The sequence below is a fragment of the Trachemys scripta genome, chromosome 5, assembly GCF_013100865.1.
Source record: "Trachemys scripta elegans isolate TJP31775 chromosome 5, CAS_Tse_1.0, whole genome shotgun sequence".
In the NCBI taxonomy this organism is placed as follows: Eukaryota; Metazoa; Chordata; order Testudines; family Emydidae; genus Trachemys; species Trachemys scripta.
The window spans coordinates 96,554,276-96,578,969 of record NC_048302.1 but is presented as its reverse complement, the minus strand read 5'-3'; the positions used below and the strand labels follow the sequence as shown (position 1 = coordinate 96,578,969).

Below are 24,694 nucleotides of genomic sequence, written 5' to 3'. Positions count from 1 at the left end.
TCAGAAGAGCAGGAACGGGCGCCTCTGAATGTCCCCTTAATAAAATCACCCCATTTCAACCAGGTGACCGTGAATGATATCACTCTCCTGAGGATAACAAAGAGAGACAAGGAATGGATATTGTCTGCATGCCAGCAAACACCGGGACCATACGCTGCCATGCTTTGTTATGCAATGATTCCAGACTACGTGCTACTGGCCTGGCGTGGTAAAGTGTCCTACCATGGCGGACGGGATAAGGCAGCCCTCCCCAGAAACCTTTTGCAAAGGCTTTGGGAGTACATAAAGGAGAGCTTTCTGGAGATGTCCCTGGAGGATTTCCGCTCCATCCCCATACACGTTAACAGACTTTTCCAGTAGATGTACTGGCCGCGATTGCCAGGGCAAATTAATCATTAAACACGCTTGCTTTTAAACCATGTGTAATGTTTACAAATATTTACAAAGGTACACTCACCAGAGGTCTCCTGTGTGCCCTGAGGGTCTTGGGTGAGTTCGGAGGTTACTGGTTCCAGGTCCAGGGTAACAAACAGATCCTGGCTGTTGGGGAAACCGGTTTCTCCGCTTCCTTGCTGCTGTGAGCTACCTACAGTACCTCCATCGTCATCTTCCTCGTTCCCCGAACCGTCTTCCCTGTGTGTTTCTCCAGTGAGAGAGTCATAGCACACGGTTGGGGTAGTGGTGGCTGCACCCCCTAGGATCGCATGCAGCTCCGCGTAGTAGCGGCAAGTTTGCGGCTCTGCCCCGGACCTTCCGTTTGCTTCTCTGGCTTTGTGGTAGGCTTGCCTTAGCTCCTTAATTTTCACGCGGCACTGCTGTGTGTCCCTGTTATGGCCTTGGTCCTTCATGGCCTTGGAGATCTTTTCTAATACTTTTCCATTTCTTTTACTGCTACGGAGTTCAGCTATCACTGCTTCATCTCCCCATATGGCGAGCAGATCTCGTACCTCCCGTTCGGTCCATGCTGGAGCTCTTTTGCGATCCTGGGAGGACTCCATGACGGTTACCTGTGCTGATGAGCTCTGCGTGGTCACCTGTGCTCTCCACGCTGGGCAAACAGGAAATGAAATTCAAACCTTCGCGGGTCTTTTCCTGTCTACCTGGTCAGTGCATCTGAGTTGAGAGCGCTGTCCAGAGCGGTCACAATGAAGCACTGTGGGATAGCTCCCGGAGGCCAATAACATCGAATTCCGTCCACACTACCCCAATTCCGACCCGCAAAGGCCGGTTTTATCGCTAATCCCCTCGTCGGAGGTGGTGTAAAGAAACCGGTTTAAAGGGCCCTTTAAGTCGAAAGAAAGGGCCTCGTTGTGTGGACGTGTCCAGGCTTAATTCGGTTTAACGCTGCTAAAGTCGACCTAAACCCGTAGTGTAGACCAGGCCTAAGAACTTGATTGAAAGGTCAGGAGATGACCAACTTCTATTCTGCATAGATCCTTATACCACGTCATTACTCCAGGAGCCAATAGCCTTCTAGTAGTGCCTTAAGCGATGTGACTAGCATCTATCATGTATGGTTTGTTCTTTTTCTCTCTCGGCAGGAGGAGAACTGTGTGTACGCATTTAATGTACTCATTGCTTTGTGTTTCTATTAGAGAAGGCAGGTCAAAGAAATGAACCTTGCACTTGGACTGAAAGATGGTGAGGTCTGTGATGACTTTTAGTAGAGCTGGGCACTTAACTGATCTTTCAGTCTCTGGCAGTCAGGGGTAGGGGGGAATTTTTTCATTCCACCCAACCCCAAATATTTTCAGAATTTTCAACAAATCTAAAAAGTCAATAACAAGTTCATTTCAGGTCAAACAAAATGCTGTTGGACCCAAAACTTCTTGTTTTTTTTTCTGGGCATTTTTAGACTTTTATAATAATCACCAGGCTACAGAGTCATTTTTTCCTCTACCTGGCCCAGTGAATACATGATTATTTATACAAAGTGGAACAGCTTCAACAAAAGAGAAGGAAAAACCCACCCTAGAATATGCTATAGCCCTGGTGGTTAGGACACTCACCTTGCAGAGTGAAGATCTGAGTTCAAATCCCTGGTCTAGAGCAGGGATTCAAACCTGGGTCTCCCACATGAATACCCTAACCACTGGGATAGTGCGTATAAGTGCATGTCTAAGTCCTCTTGTATATCTAGCCCCAAATTTTTTTTTGTCCAAAACTATTCAGCAAATGTGTGTCAAATTCATGAAGTTTGTTGACCCAAAACTGCATTTTTTGGTGAACTTTTTTTTTTTTTTTTTTTTTTTAAATAAAGCCCAGCTATAGTCCTTTATTTCTGGGGGAGTTAAATTCCACAGTCTCAGATTAACCCCCAAGAAAGCTCTATCTCCTGCACAGTGAAGGCAGAAAGTTCCATTGTTCCAGAGAAGCAGAATTTATGACCAAAGTCCTCATCTTGGAACTTCAAGCTATCACTTAGAAGTTCTAAGGCCAAGGCATTGAGCACCTTGACGATAAGGACCAAGACCTTGAACATGTCTTGAAGTTCTATGCAAAGACAGTGTGGAGAAAGGAGGACAGGTTTGATGTGGTTGGAGTAGCCACCCTTGCTAAGGAGACATGCAGCAGAGTTCTGTTCCAGCTGGAGATTCCTAAGCATTGATGGCTTTACTGCTGTAGTCCAGATGGATGGTGATACAGGTATATATAATTGAGACAGGTCACCATCTGCCAAGATGGGACAGAAGCTTCTAGACAACTGGAGATGGTAGAAAGCATCCTTGCAGATGCTGCCACGTGAGAGCTTTGTGTCAGCAAGGAATTCATGAGCACTCCTAAACTACAGATGGAAATGACCAATTTATGGGTGTGCACCTTCAATTAAAGCAGCCTCTACCATGGCTGGAAAGTCTCAGAGTGCTTTCCTTTGCCCACAAACACCATCCTTCTCTTCTCGGGTTCCGCTTCAACCATCCATGAGCTGATCCTATACAAACAGTGGGTCATCTTGTTGGTAGTAGTATGATCCTATCTGGTGAAAGATAGGTAATGCTATGTGCCATCTGCATACTGCAGGCACGTGAGTCCATGTCATCTTACCTTTCACCTAATAGCTGCAACTGCTCTGTCGCTTGATCTGTGAATTGAGGCAAAAAGCTATGATTCATCCACTCTACATAAAGTGTGGCTTCTCCCCTTCCACTTATGTTAAGAGATTTCCTGAGTAACAGATTCTGAAGAATCCTACACCCTCCCTAACTATGGCATATAGGTAAAGGAAGCAAGTTCAATCACAACTGAAATTAAGGTTGAACTGGGATCTGAGATGCAGTGGGAATGGGGCCAAATAGTGTTAGGATAACTGGTGAATAGCCTAAGTTTGGCTAGAACCTGATTCTAACACACTTGGACCCATCCAAACTGTATTACAACCTCGTTCAGCTACAAACTGTGCTTAAGCACATTGGTTAAACTCAGTTCCCTGGTCACTGTACTGGATCCTGAGAGCAAAGGAGAGATAGCTAGGAGAGAGGAATAGAGCTTCTAATGTTTGTGTAGCACCTTATACAGTATTTTCAAAGTGCTAATGTACGATTACTAACTACCCTGAGCAGCACTCCCTTATTGTATCATGTGCTTCCTTGCCTAAGTTATAAATTAGAATCCTTGTTACTCTAAAGAGATATATAAAAGGCTTTAAGATGACCTCTTTAGTTTGTAGTTACACAACGCCCCAAGAAATCTTTCAGTTAAAATCCTCCACTATGAAGAACAGGTCCAGTTTGCAATACAAGCTGAACTCTAATGATACCTACCCCTAAGAAAGATAGTAAAAATAAACATTGGCTGGATGCAAGCTCCAAAAAAATCTTAAATTTGGGGTTAAAGGATACATTTCACAGAAAGAATCATAATCCACAGTGTTTAGGGAGTTTACATGGATTTCTGTCATTGCCTCTCCTTAGTTGGTAGCAACAGAAAAACATGATACACCTATGACATCACTGAGCCACAGCCCTGTTGTTTCCCAAACCAAAACACACATAAATCTCAGCAGTTACTTCTATGATCTGTAGCCATAGGATTTGTCTATAACAACATGAGCAGCTGGCTTTCCAGAAGAAAACATGAACCACCAGAATGAACTGTCAGGGGAGAATTAAAGCAAGAATTTTGGGATCTGGGCCCAGCAATGAAGAACTATGAATCAGTAAATGGCAGGAACCATAGTACCGAGCTGATTGCTGCTAGCCAGCGAGTCACTTGCTGCTGGTGCAAGACTTAGGAAAAAGGAGCGGGATTCTAGATCCATCACAACTGTAGACTCATGACAACCTGATTTAAGGGGAAGGAACAGGGAGGCAATGAATGAAAGTCATGCCTCATGCCTGTCTGTCTGAGAGTGAGGGTGAGGGTGGATGTGACGTTCTCATGGAGCAGGGCCCAGAATAGTCATAACCCACCTTAGAAAACAACAGTTCCAGCAGATTCTCCAGGCTCAATCTGTTTATTCTGTTATTTGATTCTTGAGAGTTTTACAACACTTGTTGTTTACCCAATTAAAAAACAGTCAGTCAAAATGTCATCCTAAGTCATTAACAGAAAGTGACCCCCCACTGGAATTAAACTGTGCATATTATAAAATAATTGAATAGAACTTGGCTCTTCTATACAATACCCATCAGCCCAAGGATCTCAAAGTGCTTCACGAACATTAATGAACTAAGCCTCATGCCCCCTCACCCCCAACTGGGAAGGAGGAAGTATTACCATTTATTTTATAGATGGGTTACTTGTCACAAAGCAAGTCTGTGGCAGAGACAGGAACACAACTCCCAACGCAGGTGAATACTGAAACTGCTAGACCATGCTATCACTATCCCCTGACATACATGCCCCTTTTTCCTTCTCAGAAGTTGCTTGCAACTCATTGTAAAATTCCATACCTGTGAAAGAGGCTAAATGCCATCTAAGGATCATTTTAAATTAGGATCATCCTCCCTGGACCAGTTGAGCCAGATTTACAACCAGAATACAGTGGTGGCATGGTGCAAAGCAGCTGCACCACGCTGGAAGAAGAAGATGTCCTTTTCCAAGCCTTATCTGATTGGACTAACTTTACACTGATTCTTGCTGAGCAGACAGTTACTCTTCAGATATCTGATTTTGGACAAACAGTAAGTAAATTTTTAAAGCCATGATTATATGCAATTTGCATGAATATCAGGTGATTGCAGAAAGCAAAGCATTTGTAACTCAACCATTCTAAAAGGCCAAATAAATCTAAATTGTTGTACCTTCTTATATGAATAATGATCATTAAAGTACAAGCTGTGATTCTTTTGCCTTCTTTCATTCCTTTTAATGGCAACTGGGAAAATCTAATGGCACATCTGCACTATAAGCATAACTGAGTCAGAGATCCTGGTTACAACATAGCTGTGTCCTGACCCATTACGACACTGCACTACACAGTTGTATCAGTCATGTGGACAGGACTCAACTGTGTTTTATCTGAATCCTGTAACTAAGATAAAACCTTGGACATAACAATAAGCTTTAAGAGTAAACATGAATGGTGTTCTAATTAGGACAACACATTTTGATGTGTATTTTCAGCAAGCTTCCACTCAGACACATTTGTCTCCATACTTTGCAGGTGCAAACCTATAAAAATTCTTTAATATATTCAGATGTTTGTCCTTGCCAGAGTGCAGACATGTATAGGAGCCCAGGTGTGGTGAGGTATGTCTGCCCCAGAGCATCCCCTGCTGACCTAGTGTGGTGCCGCAAGCACTTCCTGCCTCAGTTTCCTTTTTCTCAGGACTCTTTCAGAACTCCACAAAGTCCAAACAGACTTAAGACAAAATTCCCGTGCTAGGCTTCTACTTATTAAACTTCAAATATAGTCTGTCCCCTTGGGCTCAGGTCTTACACTGCCCTTCTCCTTGGGTCATAGAATTATAGAATATCAGGGTTGGAAGGGACCTCATCAGGTCATCTAGTCCAACCCCCTGCTCAAAGCAGGACCAATCCCCGACTAAATCATCCCAGCCAGGGCTTCATCAAGCCTGACCTTAAAAACCTCTAAGGAAGAAGATTCCACCACCTCCCTAGGTAACCCATTCCAGTGCTTCACCACCATCCTAGTGAAAAAGTTTTTCCTAATATCCAACCTAAACCTCCCCCACTGCAACTTGAGACCATTACTCCTTGCTCTGTCATCCGGTACCACTGAGAACAGTCTAGATCTATCCTCTTTGGAACCCCCTTTCAGGTAGTTGAAAGCAGCTATCAAATCCCCCCCTCATTCTTCTCTTCTGCAGACTAAACAATCCCAGTTCCCGCAGCCTCTCCTCATAAGTCATGTGCTCCTGCTCCCTAATCATTTTTGTTGCCCTCCGCTGGACTCTTTCCAAATTTTCTACATCCTTCTTGTAGTGTGGGGCCCAAAACAGGACACAGTACTCCAGGTGAGGCCTCACCAATGCCGAATAGAGGGGAATGATCACGTCCCTCGATCTGCTGGCAATGCCCCTACTTATACAGCCCAAAATGCTGTTAGCCTTCTTGGCAACAAGGGCACACTGTTGACTCATATCCAGCTTCTCATTCACTGTAACCCCTAGGTCCTTTTCTGCAGAACTGCTGCCTAGCCACTCGGTCCCTAGTCTGTAGCAGTGCATGAGATTCTTCCATCCTAAGTGCAGGACTCTTCACTTGTCCTTGTTGAACCTCATCAGATTTCTTTTGGCTCAATTCTCTAATTTGTCTAGGTCCCTCTGTATCCTATCCCTACTCTCCAGCGTATCTACCACTCCTCCCAGGTTAGTGTCATCTTCAAACTTGCTAAAGGTGCAGTCCTGTGGTTCTCAGTCCTGGCCTCTCTGGTCTGTAGCCTCTCCCCTTGCACTCAGGGATTGCATAGCTCTCATCCGTGGGGCCTGTGGTTTCTGGGAGCTCCTCTCTCTCTTAGGCTATGTCCACACTGCAGAGCTTACAGCGGCACAGCTGTATTGATACAGCTGCGTGCCATCCTAGTGCTGCTAGTGCAGATGCTCTAAGCTGATGGGAGAGAGCTCTTCTGTCAACTTAATTACTCCTGCCCCAATGAGCAGTGGTAGCTATGTTGGCAGGAGAATTGTCTACACCAGTGGTTCTGAACCAGGGGTCTGGGGCCCACTGGGGGGGCCACAATCAGGTTTCAGGGGTCCGCCAATCAGGGCTGGCATTAGACTTGCTGGGGCCCAGGGCAGAAAGCCGAAGCCCCACCACCTGAGGCTGAAGCCGAAGCCAAAGCAACTTAGCTTCACAGGGCCCCCCATAGTGTGGGGCCCCAGGCAGTTGTGCTGCTTACTATCCCCTAATGCTGGCCCTGACTTTTATATGCAGAAAAACAGTTGTTGTGGCACAGATGGGCCATGGAATTTTTATAGCATGTTGGGGGGGTGGGGGGGTTGAGAACCCTGGTCTACACCAGTGCTTAGGTCAGTATAACTTACGTCACTCAAGGGGGTGGTTTATTCAAATCCTTGAGCAACGTAAGTTATACCAACATAAGGTGTAGTGTATACGTGGTCTTAGAAGGACTTGTGTCTCTCTCAGCACCTTCCTCCAACTGAGCCTGATGGTCTTTTAGCAGGCCCACTAGGTGCTCGTTATTCAATTAATGAGGATAGGCCTGTTCCTGTAGCACCAGGACAGGTATGCATGTGGAAACAACTGGCTAAAAATCCATCCCTCAGAAACAGGCAGCTTAGTCAAGCATGTATGTGCACTACTTGGTTTCAGAGTAGCAGCCGTGTTAGTCTGTATCTGCAAAAAGAACAGGAATACTTGTGGCACCTTAGAGACTAACAAATTTATTTGAGCATAAGCTTTCCGATGAAGTGGGCTGTAGCCCACGAAAGCTTATGCTCAAATAAATTTGTTAGTCTCTAAGGTGCCACAAGTATTCCTGTTCTTTTTGCCACTACTTGGTTGAGCATTATGCTGCCTGGACATATGTGTCATTGAAGGTTTTATGCATTAACAAGCTTTGGGGTAAAATTTCCTAAGGCATCTAGTCATTTAGGAGCCTGAGGCCCATTTTCAAAGATGACTTTCAGTCAGACTTAGGCTCCTAAGGCTTAAGTTACTTTAGAAAATGGGCTTTAGGGTCCTAAATGAGATGCTTTTCAAAGCCTAAATTAGGCTCCTCAGTTAGGTCCTCTTGAAAATTTTACTTTATTGTTTTAACTACACTTCCCTGGCCCACTGCTGCTCACTCCCCTTCCAAATGCATTCACAGACAATAATGTTTGTATTACCTGACTACAAACTGTAACTACATAATGCTCAATTTTACCAGGCGGTGATCACTCTGCCACTCAAAACCTTCAGTGGAATCTCCACACAGATTCACTTCCATGTCTGAATTGATCCCATTTGGCTAACATGATGATGTCCAGTCAGTGTGCACTTATTATTTACAGGAAATTTACAGCATATTTTAAGCGAACATACACCTCAACACTGCTGTATTAGTGAAATGGCCACTGAGTCAGGGAGAAATGCCATCACACTCTACTTTAGTGTAGCATTTCTCAAATGCGGTCACCAGGGGCTTTTCTTGTGGCCATAGCCTACTGGGGTGTGATGGGGGGAGGCGGGGGAGCAGCAGCTCCTCCCCCTCCCTGGTGCTCCTGGATGCACAGCCTTGGTGTTGGTTGCTGGGGCTTCCAGCAAGAGTTTGGCAGCTGGTGGGGGCGGTGGGGCTCAGAATTTGGTCTTCAGCGGGGAGGAAGGCTCTGGTAGTGAGGCTTTGGCCTCTAGCCCTGGGCTCCGGCTGTGGGGTTTCAGGCTCTGGCCCCCCGCTGCTTTCCCCAGCCAACCCGCCCTCCCCAATTGCCCCTGCTGCCTACCCCGATCTCCCATCCAGGGCTTCATTTGTCCCCAGACTTCCTAGGGCTGAGTAAATCTGCTGTAAAAAGTGATACTTGTAAGTTGTTAATATCACTTTTCACAGCAGACTTACTAACTAGCAATAAATAAATTACAATGATTTGGACATGTGTATGTGCATATTTATTTGTTTTTCCTAAAGGTAATTAAATATTTTAGGAAGAAGTGTGAGAGCGGCCACCAGCAAGATTTGTCCTGAGAACCCCTGCCGTGTATACGGTGCATAATGGATCAGATTCCCTCACAGGCAGATGCTGGCAGAGGCCCTTCTGTGAAGGAAACTCTTCTTGGAGTGGAGGGGGGGGGGTCACAGTGATTCAAAGAGACTGCAGAATCCTACAAGTGAATGGCACTAGCCATGGAGGGGGCATGACCCAGGCATTCAGGGGATGTATTGATTCAGCACAGTCCCACTGCAGTCTTTGCTGGCAGGGCTCCCATAGTGCTACATGTGGACATTAAAACCACCCTCTCCTGGCACAACCTCTGTGTATTGGAAAATCCATGATTCTCCTGCCTGGGGTGAATCCCACTTAGTACCATGGTCCTTGCAGGTGCAAGGAAGGTCAAGTTTGAACCCTGAAAGTTACTAGGCTAAATTCCATTAGACTTGGGGACAAATTGAGAAAGGTGCTGCACTCCTGCAACTCACATTGACACCAATGGGTTTCAGGGTTGCTCAGCCCAGGATGTGGCCCATAACATACATTAATTTTAAACTGACAAAGATTAATTCAAACCACAACTCTGCAAGAAAGAAAAAAAGATCCAGGCCATACAACATCTCATTTTAGTTAAATTATTGCTACTTATTTTGACTTTCACAGGAGTCCTAATCTCATACACTTCCAGTTAGAACACGGTTACTTACATTCTTGAAGGCATTCTGTGTCTGTGCAGTATGACTGGGATTGCCTCAACTGAAATGAATAAAAAGAAAGACCTCATCGTTAGGAAAGGGACCTGATCAGCTGTTCAAAAGTAGCAAGACAGATCTGAATTATTGCATAGTTTAAACTTATTCAACATAATGGATCTATACAGAGTTTAAAAAATATTAGGGAATACTAGGTTGAATTTTTGAACTGAAACCATCAGAGATCTTTGATAAGAAAGATTATAACTGCTACATTGCTGCCTCACACCAGGTTTTTGGTATGTGAAGAATCCTAGTTATTTATGAGGTTTCTAAATAACTATTTATACAACGTACTTTAAGGTGACTGACTAAAATACTGTTGCTTCTATTATCAACATTCCTGGTATGTTACACAAGTTTTAAGTCTGAATACATTTTTTAAGTTCAAGTTTATAAACCTGTATATACTGTGAGGTTCATAATGGATGGGTGCTGTTACAATCAGATTAAAAAGCTACATTAAAATACCACGTGATCATCTATTAATATGTGATCATACTAAAATAATGCATTTGCACTTTAATTCTGGCATTTCCCATCTTTTGCATTTTTGATTTTTCAACCTAATAACTTTCTTTAAAGAAAGTATATTTTGTATACAGTTTCCTAGTTTGTTAGGTTTAGAAAAAAAAATGCAGAAACATTTTCTATTATATCACCAGCCCCATTAGCAGAGGTTGAACCCTGGCCTTTCAATTCTGCAGAAAGATGTCGCAGGTTTGTTTTGAGAAGCAGCCTGGTTAAGAGAATGGGATTTGTGTCCAGCCTATTATGGAGTTGGGCTCTATTCCTGCTTGTGCAACCTCTCAGTGGAAAATGAGATATTGATTAATTATAAAAGGTGTGAAGGGAAATATTAACATTAATGATAAATGAGTCTTAAACTCATGTTCTCCTGGTTCCCCATTATTATTCGTGTTTATTTCTGTTCCGGGGTTCATGTCACATTTGCAGGATAGGACCGCAGAGGCAGGGATTGATCACTGGGCATCTATTCTGCTGCCATGTTCTCTCTCTTCCCAGGCGTCGCGAGGGGCAATGAGGACCTGGTCTTAGAATGTTCAGGGATTCTGACATACTACCAAAATTATATTTCGCAAAACACAGGCTGGAGATAGGAAATGGTGATTTTCAAGAAGCAATTTTTACTCAGGCAAATCTGCATAAAAATTCCTGGGATGAACAAAAGGTCTCTGGCCTCAAAACAATCACCATGTTGAATTTCAAAGACGTGCTTTAATAGCAGTATCGGAGCGTCTATCTCTTCTTGTCACAATGGGATGCTCACTATGACTTTGGGGTATTAATCAATACAGGCACACATACACAAACACTAAATAGTACAAGTGTAATTGTTCACGATTAAACAAATCTAGTAGCTTGTGCAGAAGTCTCACACTTTCCCCCAAGTTTTACCTTACATTGGTGTAGCAGGTATAATCACTCATTTTATTATAAGCACATAACGTATTATACAAAGCACAACACTTCACAAAGGCCAAGACAGCAAAAGCTGAGCAATTGAGAAAGGAAGAGATTTTTAGTCAGAACATTTAAAACTCAGTTTATACTATTTAACTTCAAAGACTAATGAACATTTTGGAGAAAGGAAACCTTTACTAAAGATTTATCACAACACTTCCTTCAATGAAGGTGTTTCGAGCTCATAATAAACATGCTATGAGACTGTCAAGAAGGCCTCCAGCAAAACCAGGGAAAACCAAAATTAACTTTCCTGATGTTTCTATGGTTAATAAACAGGCAGAAAAAAAAATCGAATAGAAGACACCCTCACCCCCAGAAACAACACTGCAAACCAAACCTACTTCCAGGCCTTCTTTACATATCACAAAGAAGGGCACAAGCCCAATTTTTATTACAAACCTTTGCAGATCATCCTTATAAGAGGATGAACTTCTCTTACCAAATTATACTGACTTAGAATATTTTGTTACTGAAATATTCTGGACTGTAAGGATTGGACATTGGTGAACCTACGGTTTAAAGAGGTGAATGATGTGGATAAATTCCATTCATAAAAGGGCTTGATTTAGGGAGGGGCTAAACATTTACAATCCCTACTGGAGGCCATGGGGTTTGCAGGTGGTCAGCACTCGTGGGTCAATCCCAGCATATTAAATGGACAAAAGATATACAATTTGACCTTTGAGACATAATACATTTTTATATTTTTTTATAATGGAGATATCCTATCTCCTAGAACTGGAAGGGACCTTGAAAGGTCATTCAGTCCAGCCCCCTGCCTTCACTAGCAGGACCAAGTACTGATTTTGCCACAGATCCCTAAGTGGCCCCCTTAAGGATTGAACTCACAACCCTGGGTTTAGCAGGCCAATGCTCAAACCACTGAGCTATCCCTCCCCCGTACAGACTCACTAGCATGCATCATACATTCTTTAATATACACAAAACCCTCCCCATATAAACAACAACAAACAATTTCTTCATGTACTTGTAATAAAGATCTTTTTTTGATGGTTACGCAAAAAGAAATAGGTAAAATTTTCAAAAGTGCCTAGGTCACTTTCGCTCTTAAATCCCATTTAAATTCAATAGGATTTAGGCTTCTAGGGGGACTTAGCCGCTTCTGAAAATTTTACCCAATGGTTATAAACATGGACCTGTAGTACCAATTACTTGCCACATAAAGACAACGGTGTAAGCAAAATTCACAACTTTGATACAGGGCACAGAAGAAATCTGTGGAAAATTACAATAAAATATGTGAGGATTTTTATTCTGGTTTACGTAATCTGCACACATTTTATGGAGACTCCTCCTAACCATGCACACCCCTTCCTACATATGAGTCTCACCTGCAGCTATTGTGCACTTAAAAGCTCCCACTGAAGCCATCCCTTAATCTAGCTACCGCTCACATGGAAACAGTATCAGAGGGAAGCTCAAAGCAAAAACAAATAAGGGAGGCCACTTTTACAAATATCAGTCAACACCTGTCTATTCTAGCTCTTTCCCCTTTAACATCTCCCAGCGTTGCTACCACCCAGGCAGCTCCTCTGTCTAGTGTAGACAGCGGCTAAAGGCCATGGGTGTTTTGAACACGGTGTCATCTACTCCTGCTCTAAGCACTAATCCAGGCCTTGTTACACCCTACCCAGTTCAGAATAGTTTTTACACTGTTCTTAAAATGTTTTTTAGCACTTCCCCCTCCCTCCATTTCTTTCCATTGTACCACTAATGCAGTGCCAGCAGCAGTAGCAATGGTGGGCGCTCTAGTGCAGGCTGACCATTGGTATTTTAACCACCATGTGAAGCTTATTCATTAAGATTTGAAAGACACTTTAAGGCCCTTTGATGTAAGGAGCTATAGAAGTGCCAAGTGGCAGAAATATTCAAAGTAACTGATCTATCTTAAAGTAAGTGTCACTAGAAGAGTGATTTTCAACCTTTTTTCATGTGCGGACCCCTACACATTTTTTAATGGAGGTATGGACCCCTTTGGAAATCTCAGACATAGTCTGCAGACCCTCAGGGGTCCATGGACCACAGGTTGAAAACCACTGCACTAGAAAAATTGTGACACATAACTGAAAAATATTTTCTTGTTGAATACATGGACAAGGTCGGTTTTATCCATAAACAAATATACTAATAAACCCTTAAAGAGTAAAGATGTCATAATACTCTGGCTGATTTTCAGAAGATCTGGCCACACAATACTCATTTAGGGCAGGTCTACATTACAGCTGGGATCGACGCTCTGAGATCAATCCACTGGCAGTTGATTTAGCGGGTCTAGTGTAGACCCGCCAAATCGACAGCAAATCGCTCTCCAGTCGACCCCGGTACTCTACCCCCGATGAGAAGAGTAAGGTAAATTGATGGGAGATTTTCTCCCATTGACCCCCCGCGGTGTAGACCCCATAGTAACTCGACCTAAGATACATCGACTCCAGCTACGTTAATCACGTAGCTGGTGTTGCGTAGTGTAGGTCAACTTACCACGGTAGTGTAGACCTACCCTTAGTTTTGGGCAGTTTTACATGCCAAGTCCTTTAGGCAGCTTTAAAAATTTCAGACTGTGTTCTGAAACACCTGTTTGCAAGAGATAAGTGCTAAAAAGTGCATATTTCTTATGAGCTGTGTGAAATGAATCTCTATGGGAAACAATACATAGTAATGCAAATTTATAGATTCACATGAATCCCTACCCGCAGGAAGTTCACTTTTTAACAGTCTCTCCTATATCCATATTGAGCAACAAAAAAATCAAAGTATTTGAGTCTTTCATTTGAGTTTTTCTTTTTAAAGACGCATGAGTTGCTTAAGGTCCTATCTAAAAAAGATTACCCACATCGTGAATCAGTTCTTAAGAAGCTACAGATCATGCACACTCCTATAATTGTTATTGGAACATTGTATATGTCCTCTTTCCCTTACTGCCCACAAGTTTGTGAAAAACTCCAGCAACCTGTTCAATATGAGTTCAAATGTGGCTACATAACCGATGGAGCTATGTAACTTGTTTGTTTAAAACAATGAAGTGACTTGCAAAAAAATTGTTCTCTTGTGATAGAAAGTAGCAGATTATTTGAAATTAATTGGTGTAAAGAAAAACAGGTTTTGCTCAGTTTAAACTGGAGGATTGGCTCTAATTCCGTATAACCTTATACAAGTCCTATCCCTTGTGGTCATTAAATTAGTCTAAATCAGTGGTTCCCAAACTTGTTCCGCCACTTGTGCAGGGAAAGCCTCTGGCAGGCCGGGCCGGTTTGTGTACCTGCCGCGTCCGCAGGTTCAGCCGATCGCGGCTCCCAGTGGCCGCGGTTTGCTGCTCCAGGCCAATGGGAGCTGCTGGAAGCGGCGGCCAGTACGTTCCTTAGCCTGTGCCGCTTCCTGCAGCTCCCATTGGCCTGGAGCAGCAAACCGCGGCCACTGGGAGCCGCGATCGGCTGAACCTGCGGACGCGGCAGGTACACAAACTGGCCCGGCCTGCCAGAGGCTTTCCCTGCACAAGTGGCGGAACAAGTTTGGGAACCACTGGTCTAAATGAAAGAAAAAGAGACTCCACTATATCTTACAGGAGGCATATGTAAGTTAAATAGTGGGGAAGCTAAAAAAACTTCTTACTGGAACCAGAATGCCTCTTCTCTTACCAACTCTGCCTATTTCCTGCTAACTGCTTCCATAGGGGACACAGTAACTATTAGAAATTCTGAATATTGTATATTTCAAGTATCGTATGTGAAAGAGGAGCAATTCTCAGAGTCTGTGAACAGTTTCTGTACTTACATTTTTTGGTCTGAAGGGGTGGGGAGTTGTGGGTGAAGGTTTACGGGATAACAATATTTAAAAATGAAACTAATTTTTCTATTTTAAAATACAGATTTCACCAATGAATTCCATTCTTCAGTTAGAAAAGGAAGATAAAGTAGCTCAGCTGCAGTTCAACTGAAAGAGAATCTCAATGAGATGGTGCTGGGAGAGGTCTGGTTTTGATTTGAGGACAGTCAGATGTTAATTCTAAAATAGGATAACATTTTATGCTCAAAAGGTATAAAAATATTAATGAATATTAGTGTTGTTTTTATTTGTTTTCCCGTGGAGAGACTTCCACGTTCTCAAAAACATAAATTCAGTTCAGGATTAGCATCTTAATCATAGGGCCTGATACACAGCCCACTGAAGTCCATGGGAATCTTTCTATTGATTAAAGCGGGCTTTGGATCAAGCCCCTAAAAAGGACACTGTCAGATAGTTTAGGGTTTAAGCAGTTAGGCTTTGTTTAAAAAGGAAGGAGCTGGGAGAAGGAGAACTTACAAAACCAAATATTAATAGAAGTGCTTTTATTATTTTCTTTCATGTCAGTGTTTTGTGTTTGGATTTAGAGGTTTCCTGTTTAGTGTCTGCCACCCCAATGTTGCAGCATTGTACTAGTACATAAGAACCAGAAACGTTTTATTGTCCAAATTGAGTTAAAGGCAAAATGGAACCAACCGAAAGGGTGAAGAAGTTAGAGTTTCAAATTTTCAATTTCAATAATCTAAAGCCTTACTGGTAATACAGGTAAAAAATATTTTTTAAACCTAATAATGTCCTTTTTATCGCCTTCCAAGTACATTTTTTTAAAATGTCCCTTTCCAGGGCTAAATGAGCTAAAACACCATCCAAACATACAAGAAGAGTTCCTCTGTCAGTTTTGGGGTTTGCTTTATTTTAAGCAGATTTTGGAGTGTGAAGGTACCAAAGATTTAAAAATGACTCCCTACCCCGTTGTTGAATTACAAGAGGACATGACCCACCTATTGAAATATTTAAAATGGGAACCCCAGGGCATGGTGAGTGGGAAGAAGAGGCAGGTATTTCTAGATCAGGTGGGAAGATCCCACCCCTCCCCTCTGACTCAAGTGAATATTTTTGGCTTTGTAAAACCAACCAGTTCAGAAGACAAGAACCCCTCTGATTAATGTTTCAAGCAACTCCTTACATTTTTCCAAATGCACCTCTCTTAGGGTACATCTACACTACAGCGGGGAGTCGATTTAAGATACGCAAATTCAGCTACGTGAATAGCGTAGCTGAATTCGACGTATTACAGCCGACTTACCCCGTTGTGAGGACGGCGGCAAAATCGACTTCTGCCGCTTTTTGTCGGCGGCGCTTACTACCACCTCCGCTGGTGGAGTTAGAGCGCCGATTCGGGGATCGATTGTCGCGTCCCGACGGGACGCGATAAATCGATCCCCGAGAGGTCGATTTCTACCCGCCGATTCAGGCGGGTAGTATAGACCAGGCCTTAGTCCCAGTCCACGCTGCTAATGCAGCAGTGTTAAAATCCAGCTGTTAAAGTTAAAGCAGGTTTCAACTTGGAGTGTAGACAGATCCTTACCATGTTTTAACTGTGTCCAAGAAGCATGCTGAAAACCTGGATGTGTCCCACTACTCCTATTACAAGAAGTATTAAGTTTTGCTAGGAGTTTGTACAGTTCTTAGCACAATGAAACCGCAAAACTTGGGGCCTTTGAGTGCTACCACAATACAATAATAAAATGGTCTCAGTAGCTGCTCCCCTTAATGTGGTTTGAGCATTGGCCTGCTAAACCCAGGGTTGTGAGTTCAATCCTTGAGGGGGTCATTTAGGGATGAAGGGGAACGGTCAGAGACAGTACTTGGTCCTGCTAGTGAAGGCAGGGGACTGGACTTGATGACCTTTCAAGGTCCTTTCCAGTTCTATGAGATAGGCATATATTATTATGGCTAATACTGGGTGAACATTTTCTGCAAGAAAAGCAAAATCTCTGCACTGTGGCAAAAATTTTCTGTTGTCCCAATCATAAACTTCACGTTTTTCCAATTATGCTAGAATATGAGAACAGCATGGCATGCTCTTGATTGCAATCTGATGCTTCTGGATAACGAAGTCACTGCTTTAGTTTAGTTGGGCAGCCGCATCTGTTCTGTCAAAAGGATATTAATAATTTAGTAAACAACATGATAAATAAATTGCTGCCAGTCTGATAGGCCAGCACAGAGTACAAGCCAGGTTGCAAACTGAATCCTAGTACTATCCATCAAGTTCATATTTAAAGATGCAGAAACGGACACCTACAAGCTGGGCAAGATAAATGAGAAAGAGAGGGAGAGCGTATTGATGGAATTAAATTGTCCCTTAAATAAAATTAGCTTCCTTGGGAGAAATAGGCAAAGAGAAACTAAAACACCCCACGCTCCCACATACGCTTTAAGCAAGTGGAAAGATGAGGATAGAATAATAGTTGGAGGTATGAGGACAGAGTAAAAAAAAATGGAGTCCAATCCTCTCTGTGACGTTGCACTCCATATGATTTTATGAAAATATGCTAATGAGTGTGAATATAATGTAACTGGAATATGCTTCATGCAAAAGGTCTCTTGTAAGGTATCATTACAAAGCTTATAATCTACTGAGTGTGTTCATCCTATTTGTATAAACGTATCATTCTTGTATCTGAAACTAGAAATATTACATATAACTCTGAGCGCCTATTGTAATTATGCAAAGTGTAGGCCATTAATGGTGGTTTGGAATCTTGATGCCTCCCATTAACCAGGACAATTGTCTGTAGATGGTTCTGTTTTACTTGTAAGTCTTCCTGTATGTGTGTGTGCTGGCAAGTGGGTAATGAAGTCTTACAGTGACATGTGATCATGTCACCTGAACTGGAATCCATCTTTAACCTGGTGTTTTTCCATTGAGTAGGGGAGGAAGGGGGGACCCAGAGACATAAAAGTTTCCTGCCTTGTACCAAAGCTATATAAGGGGGTGGAACAGAACAAAGGGGGCTGCAATCATGAGAAATTCCCTAGCTACCCCCTGAGCTAGAACAAGGGCTGTACCAGGGGAAAGGATTGTGCCCAGACTAGGAAGGCGTCCAGTCTGTGATAGAAGCTTATTGAAACATCTCTGAGGGTGAGATTTTATCTGTATTCAGTTTTCTTACTGGATTAGGCATAGGCTTGCATGTTTTATTTTATTTTGCTTGGTAATTCACTTTGTTCTGTCTGGTATTACTTGGAACCACTTAAAATCCTACTTTTTGTATTTAATAAAATCACTTTTTACTTATTAATTAACCCAGAGTATGTATTAATACCTGGGGGGGAGGGGCAAACAGCTGTGCATATCTCTCTATCAGTGTTATAGAGGGCAAACAATTTATGAGTTTACCCTGCATAAGCTTTATATAGAGTAAAACGGATTTATTTGGGTTTGGACCCCATTGGGAGTTGGGCATTTGAGTGTTAAAGACAGGAACACTTCTTAAGTTGCTTTCAGTTAAGTCTGCAGCTTGAGGTTCAGACCTGGGTTTGGGTCTGCAGCAGACTAGCTGGTCTGGCTCAAACCAGGCAGGGCACTGAAGTCCCAAGCTGCCAGGGCAGGAAAGAAGGGGCAGAAGTAGTCTTGGCACATCAGTTGGCAGCCCCAAGGGGGTTTCTGTGATCCAACCCATCACACTCTCCCATTGACAACAAGAGAGGGGGGGTGTTTGGCGCCTTTTGGGACAGAATACTTGGATTTTAAAGCGTACCTCAGAATCTAGAACCATCATCATACCATCCAGGTAGGAGGAGGGGGAATGGTGGTGATCAGAGGAGGAAATTGTGACACTACGCCCCATATTATTTATAGAAATATTGTTATAATACAATAATGGCATAACTAAGATGTATTTTATGCACGATGGGGCATGTGAGATATCATTGGAAAGGTTATGATTTACTGAATATGATTATCATATTTGTATGCATGTATCATTTTTGTATATGAAGTTAGGAATATTGTCTATGCACCTATTACCAATGTGTTTATACCTGGGGAACACCAACTAGACAGATGGCAATTGGTCTAGATTGCTGACTGGAAAGGGCTATTGGGAAAAACAATAGGTCTTTGAAGATGCTAATCTCCCACCTTCCTGGAAAGCCTTCCTTGAACACTGCAAATAGACTGAGTTATGGCTGCAAGGTTCATGGATCAAGTCACCTGACACTAGACTCCATGATAAAATTAGTATTTTTCCACTGGCTGGGGGTGGGAATCACACTGGAAGACAAAGGATTGCCGCCATATGTAAAACCTATTTAAGGCAGGAGAGTGACATAATCGAGGTTCATTCTTCACTGAATCCCCGCCCAGGATGACTGCTGGAAACATCTAAGAAACATAAGACTGAGGGGAAGAGAATTCCTGAGCCCAGGCTGGAAGGGTGTCTAGCCTGTGGATGAAATATCTGAAGTTTCAAGCTGCAGGCCAGTGCAGCTGGTTTTTAAGAATCTCTGCAATCTGCCTAAAACAACATTTAGGGTGAAAATTTTCCTTAGTACCTTAAGCTTAGTTTGAGTGTTTGTTTTATTTGCTCAGTAATCTGCTTTGATCTGTTTGCTATCACTTCAAATTTATCTTTTGTAGTTAATTAACTTGTTTTTGTTTTGTCTAAAACCAGTGTTTGGAAACCATACTTGGGGCAGAAAGCTGTTGCATATCTCTCTTCACATTGAGGGAGGGGGAAAATTTTATGAGCTTGTGTTGTACAGTTCTCTGTGCAGCACAAGATGGTATAATTTTGAGTTTACCCTCCAGAGGGGGTGTGCACTTGAGTACTGGCAGTTCCTTAGCTGAGCCTTCCCATGCAGAGCTGATCTCAGCATGTGTGTGGGTGTGTCCCTATCTGTATGTGTGCTGGTAAAGTGCAGTCTGAAGCCTGGGGAAGGGCTTGACAGGCTGCATAGCAGTACAGTGTAAAGGGAACCCAGGCTGGTGGGTCAGGCGGGCTCAGTGGCACCCCAGTCCCTGGGGGGAACCTGTCACAGAAACATTATGCTCATTTTATTATTGAAGGGTCAGAAATAATATGGAGGGGAATGCAAAAGAGAAACAGTTCAGCAGAGAGGAGATGGTTGTCTTCCAGGCAAGGAATTGCTCCTCCCTTTATCTCTCCCCTCAGTCATACCAGTCCCCCTTTTCTCCTCCCCCCAACTTCATAGCCTATATTGTATTGCTTTGCTGGGAGATTAGAATGTCACCAGTACCCTGCTGTTAGTGAACACAGAAAGGAGTGAAGCAGCAGAGCAAGGTATCAGTACAAAAGTCAGGGGAAGAGACCTTCACACCTCCATCATTCAAGCTGAACCTAACAGGGAGTCCCACAATGCCTCTGGCTGCACGGAATAATAGACAACAAATCGGAGAGACCAGAAATGATCATAATAATAAGACTGCCTGGATAACATTGAACAACAAAAGCAGATCTTGAGAGGGAACTACCAGACTTATGTCTAACATGCAAACAAAGAACATGCATGTTTTTTGGACCACATAATGGAAGGGCTCTATTCTGCAAAGTGACCCATACGGGGTGACACCTACAGCTGCATTTCCAGGCAGATGGTTTTGAAGGATCAAAACCTTAATGACCCATAGTTTAACTGACTGAGTAGTCACTTGGTGGCACTAGAGATACAGTATGATTTCTTTTTATCAGTAAAAGGAAAAGAGGCAGACAAAGGTTCAGATGATCAAAAACAGTCCTGCCACAATATAACATACAGATTATAACTACTCCTAGGACACAGAGTTACTGAAATTTTCAATGTACAATCAATAGTCTCTCTTCTACTTTTAATAAAATGGTCAAACAATGTAAACACATTTCAACTCGGGGTAGTCATGAGTGATCACAGAGAAATTACTATTATTACTATTTAATCAGCATAGTGTAAGGCTCAGAATTGGGAGATGGAAAGAATGACAGCTGTCTTGAACTTTCAAATTAAACTCTTTTATGGGAAAAGTGGTCTCCCCGAGACAGACACAGCTATAATTCACTTTTACCTGCTCAGAAATCTGCCTCCACTTGGACTGTTTGATCTAGAACTGACTGGATTTGTTCACATGTATTCTGCTTGTTTTAGATATCACTTAGCTACCACTATTTTCATTATACATTTTATGGGCTCACTCCTGCAAGGTGACAGAACCCTTAATCCAACTGAACTCAAGAGGGCTGGAAGTCAATGCAAACAGAGAGCACTCAGGGGGCACCCAGCACCTTGCGGGTTCAGGCCCTCTGTTGTTCCCTTGTGGCTCACACTACCTTAGGAGGGTCACCAGGGTCCCAACCCCATAGTCAAAGATGGCTAATGACATCCTCTCTGTGAATATTAGGCCTGGTCTACACCTAAAGTTTAGGTTGACCTGGCTACATTGCTCATGGCTGTGAATAATTTCACTCCTTGCCTGACTCAGTTAGGTCAACCTAATCCCCGTAGACACAGCTAGGTCGATGGAAGAATTCTTACACCTACCTAGCTATTGCCTCTTCAGGGGACAGATTTACTAAAGCTACGGAAAAAAATACTTGCATCACTGTAGCAAGTGTCTTCACTACAGCGCTGCAGTGGCACGGCTACAGTTGTGCTGTTGCAGCACTTGAAGTGTAGACAGAGCCTGAGATTGCTCGTTAGCGCTTGTGTGGTCATTCTGAGCCACCTAACGCTTAGAGGAGGATGTAGGTCCCTAATGAGTCTAAGGCTCAGTGAGAGTCAGGGGTGACCCCATAAGGCCTCCTAAGGTTTGTGAGGTGGTCTGACAAGCTTCCTAAGCATCATTGGCGCTTGTTGCTTCCTGCAGGTCCACAGGAAGGGAAAGGAAAATGCTTCCTTAATTTTTCTTCAGCTTCCCCCAACCTCTGGTCTCCTTCTAAGGAGTATAAATAGAAATATATTCTTTTGCAGATCTTGGCCTCTGCTCTGTCCCCTTTGCACCAATGGAAAGCCGACTTAAAGAGGGCTTGGATATGGTAATCCCTGAGTAGCATGAAGTCCACACAGCGAGCTCTACCTTACCTGCTCTTAACTCCGTTGGCACAGGTAGTGTGGTGGGAGCAAGCCAGCGTACAAAGGCAATGTGCTCTATCAATCCTGCCAGAACAGCCCCATAGGGACCATATAGGCCAGCATAAGGTAGAACAACCCTGAGAATGCTCTAAAACTTATGCTGAAAGCCAAACAAGACCCAGGCTGCCACCAGAATTTGGAGGCAGTAGAGAAGGGGCAGAAAGCCACCTGCCTTTTCCCTCTTCAAGCACGCAAAACCAGGTAAATAGACACACTTGAGGTGGGAAAGTCACTCCCCTCTCTGTGCCTCACTTTCCCAAAAATGGAGATAATGATACTGACCTCTTTTGTAAAGCACTTTGAGATCTAGTGATGGAAAGCACAGTCTAAGAGCTAGATATTATTTGGCCTTAAAATCTTCTACAACATCAGAAGAATCTATTCCTATATATATATAAAACCTTGCAAAAATACAGACAAGAACAAAATAGATAATTTTTAATTTTTTTAATTCAACAAAGAGGGGATGAAAATGTAATTGTAGCCCTGTGTGTATGACAACATCCAATAATTGTAAACACTGGTATTAGCTGCTTGGTTGACCAGCTTGACATTTAATCACTTGATTCAATTCACTCTGTCTTAGCTGGAATATCTACTAAAAGCATGGTTCATGGTAGTCAAAGAAGAGCTGAACACAGTCATTATCTTCATAAGTTGCCACTGACTAATAAATGTATTGAGGCAAATGGGATTTTGGAGATGTTATTTTCCATTAATTTTGTAGGGTTGATATTTGCTATAAAAACAAGAAACACATAACATGGTAAGAGGTATTAATCCTTAAAGTTTACTGTGGCTGTGCTCCAAGGTATCCTTAGTTTGCAATACAGCAAGCAGGTACATTAACTGGAGCAGCAATACCTATTGACATCGAAATTATAGAACTACTACCATAGGACTCCGCACTTCCTAAGTCTTAATTTAGTTATGCTTTTGAACTGAAAGTAGAGAGCAATAACTAAGCACAAAAGACTGTCCTAGGTGGTAAGAGTGGAACTTATATGCACTGACACCTTACTCACCCCAGTTTTCCCTGGACTCAAAAGTGATGTGTGGAAACGTATCCATATTCCGCTAACACCTCTTTACTGGTTTTTTAAAAGGTTTCTCTTAAATCAATTTTCAAAGATGCTGAAAGCAATCCAGTATTCAAAGCCAAAGCACTGGCTGGGAGTCCTGTGCATCCACAGATTTTTACATGGAGAAGAGAGTGGGTCCAGATTTGTAAATGCTTGGGAGAAGGATGTGAGCAGAAGCATGAGACAGCACTGCTACTGTCCCACAAGGCTGGCTGAGAAAAGTGTTCCAGGCTAGCAGATGTGAGAGGTGCTATCACAGAATCCAGTGCAAGAAGTTATAATGAAACTTGTACAAGTTTCCGCACCTTAAGAGACCATCTCCAGATATCGCAAATGTGATGCATGCAATTCTGATCCACTTTTAATTACAGATAAGTAAGCAGTCTTTGTTGGCTGCTTGAGTGGTTGTTTAAAACATATATTATATTTAAACTTGTAACCATATTTCCCTAGCTGGACACAGTTCACACCTGTCAATATTTAGAACAAATGTTTATGAAATTGTTTTCTTCCACAGATCTTCAAGTACATTACAAATATGGGTGAAAGAATAATTATTCCCATTTTACAGATCAGAAATTAAGTCACCGACAGGTAGAACAACTTGCCCAAGGTTACTCAGCAAGTCAGTGGCAGAGCTGGAAAAAACACAGAGTTTCTAGGTTCTGCCTCTCAACTATTTTATTTTTACAGTCTTGGTCTTCCAAATTTAGAACTTAATCCTGCAAATGTTGTGCATGTGAGAAACTTTACATGTGTGTCATCCTATGAAGTCCAAGTGTTTGCAGAACTGGGGCCTTAGGTTTTATACTGACAGACACAAGTCAATGGATACAGAAGGTAGCTGTGCAGCTATAGTAGGGTTACCATAATCCAGCAAGCAAAAAAGAGGACGGGAGGAGCCCCGCCCCTGTCCTGCCCTAGCCCCGCCCCTGCCCCTCCCACTCCCCCCCTCAGAATCCCCAACCCTCCCCCCACTCCTTGTCCCCTGCCTGCCCCCTCCTGGGACCCCTTCCCCTAACTGCCCCCCAGGACTCCACCCCCTACCTAAGCCTCCCTGCCTCTTGTCCCCTGACTGCCCCCTCCTGAGACCCTCCGCCCATCCTAACTGGCCCCCTAGGACTGTACCCCCTACCTGTACCCTGATTGCCCCAACCCTTATCCACACCCCCATCCCCAGACAGACCCCTGGGACTCCCACGCCCCATCCAACCACTCCCCACCCCCTGACAGCCCCCCCCAGAACTCCCGACCCATCTAAACCCCTCTGCTCCCTGTCCCCTGACTGCTCCGAACCCTCTCCCCCCCCCCGCGCCTCGATCTCGCCGGTCGCCGCACCATTCAAAAACCACCCCCCCCCCCCCCCCCCGCCTCGCCTCGCCCCCCC

At 43.3% G+C, this 24,694-nt stretch overlaps 1 protein-coding gene across 1 annotated transcript in view; it reads right to left on the bottom strand.

Moving 5' to 3' along the window:
• Positions 1-24,694, bottom strand: part of SMIM14 (small integral membrane protein 14) — a 75,540-nt gene that overhangs the window by 21,245 nt on the left and 29,601 nt on the right. The window contains exon 3 of the mRNA XM_034772038.1: positions 9,761-9,809. Coding sequence (XP_034627929.1) covers positions 9,761-9,809 — 49 coding nt within the window. The remainder of the gene's footprint in view (positions 1-9,760; positions 9,810-24,694) is intronic.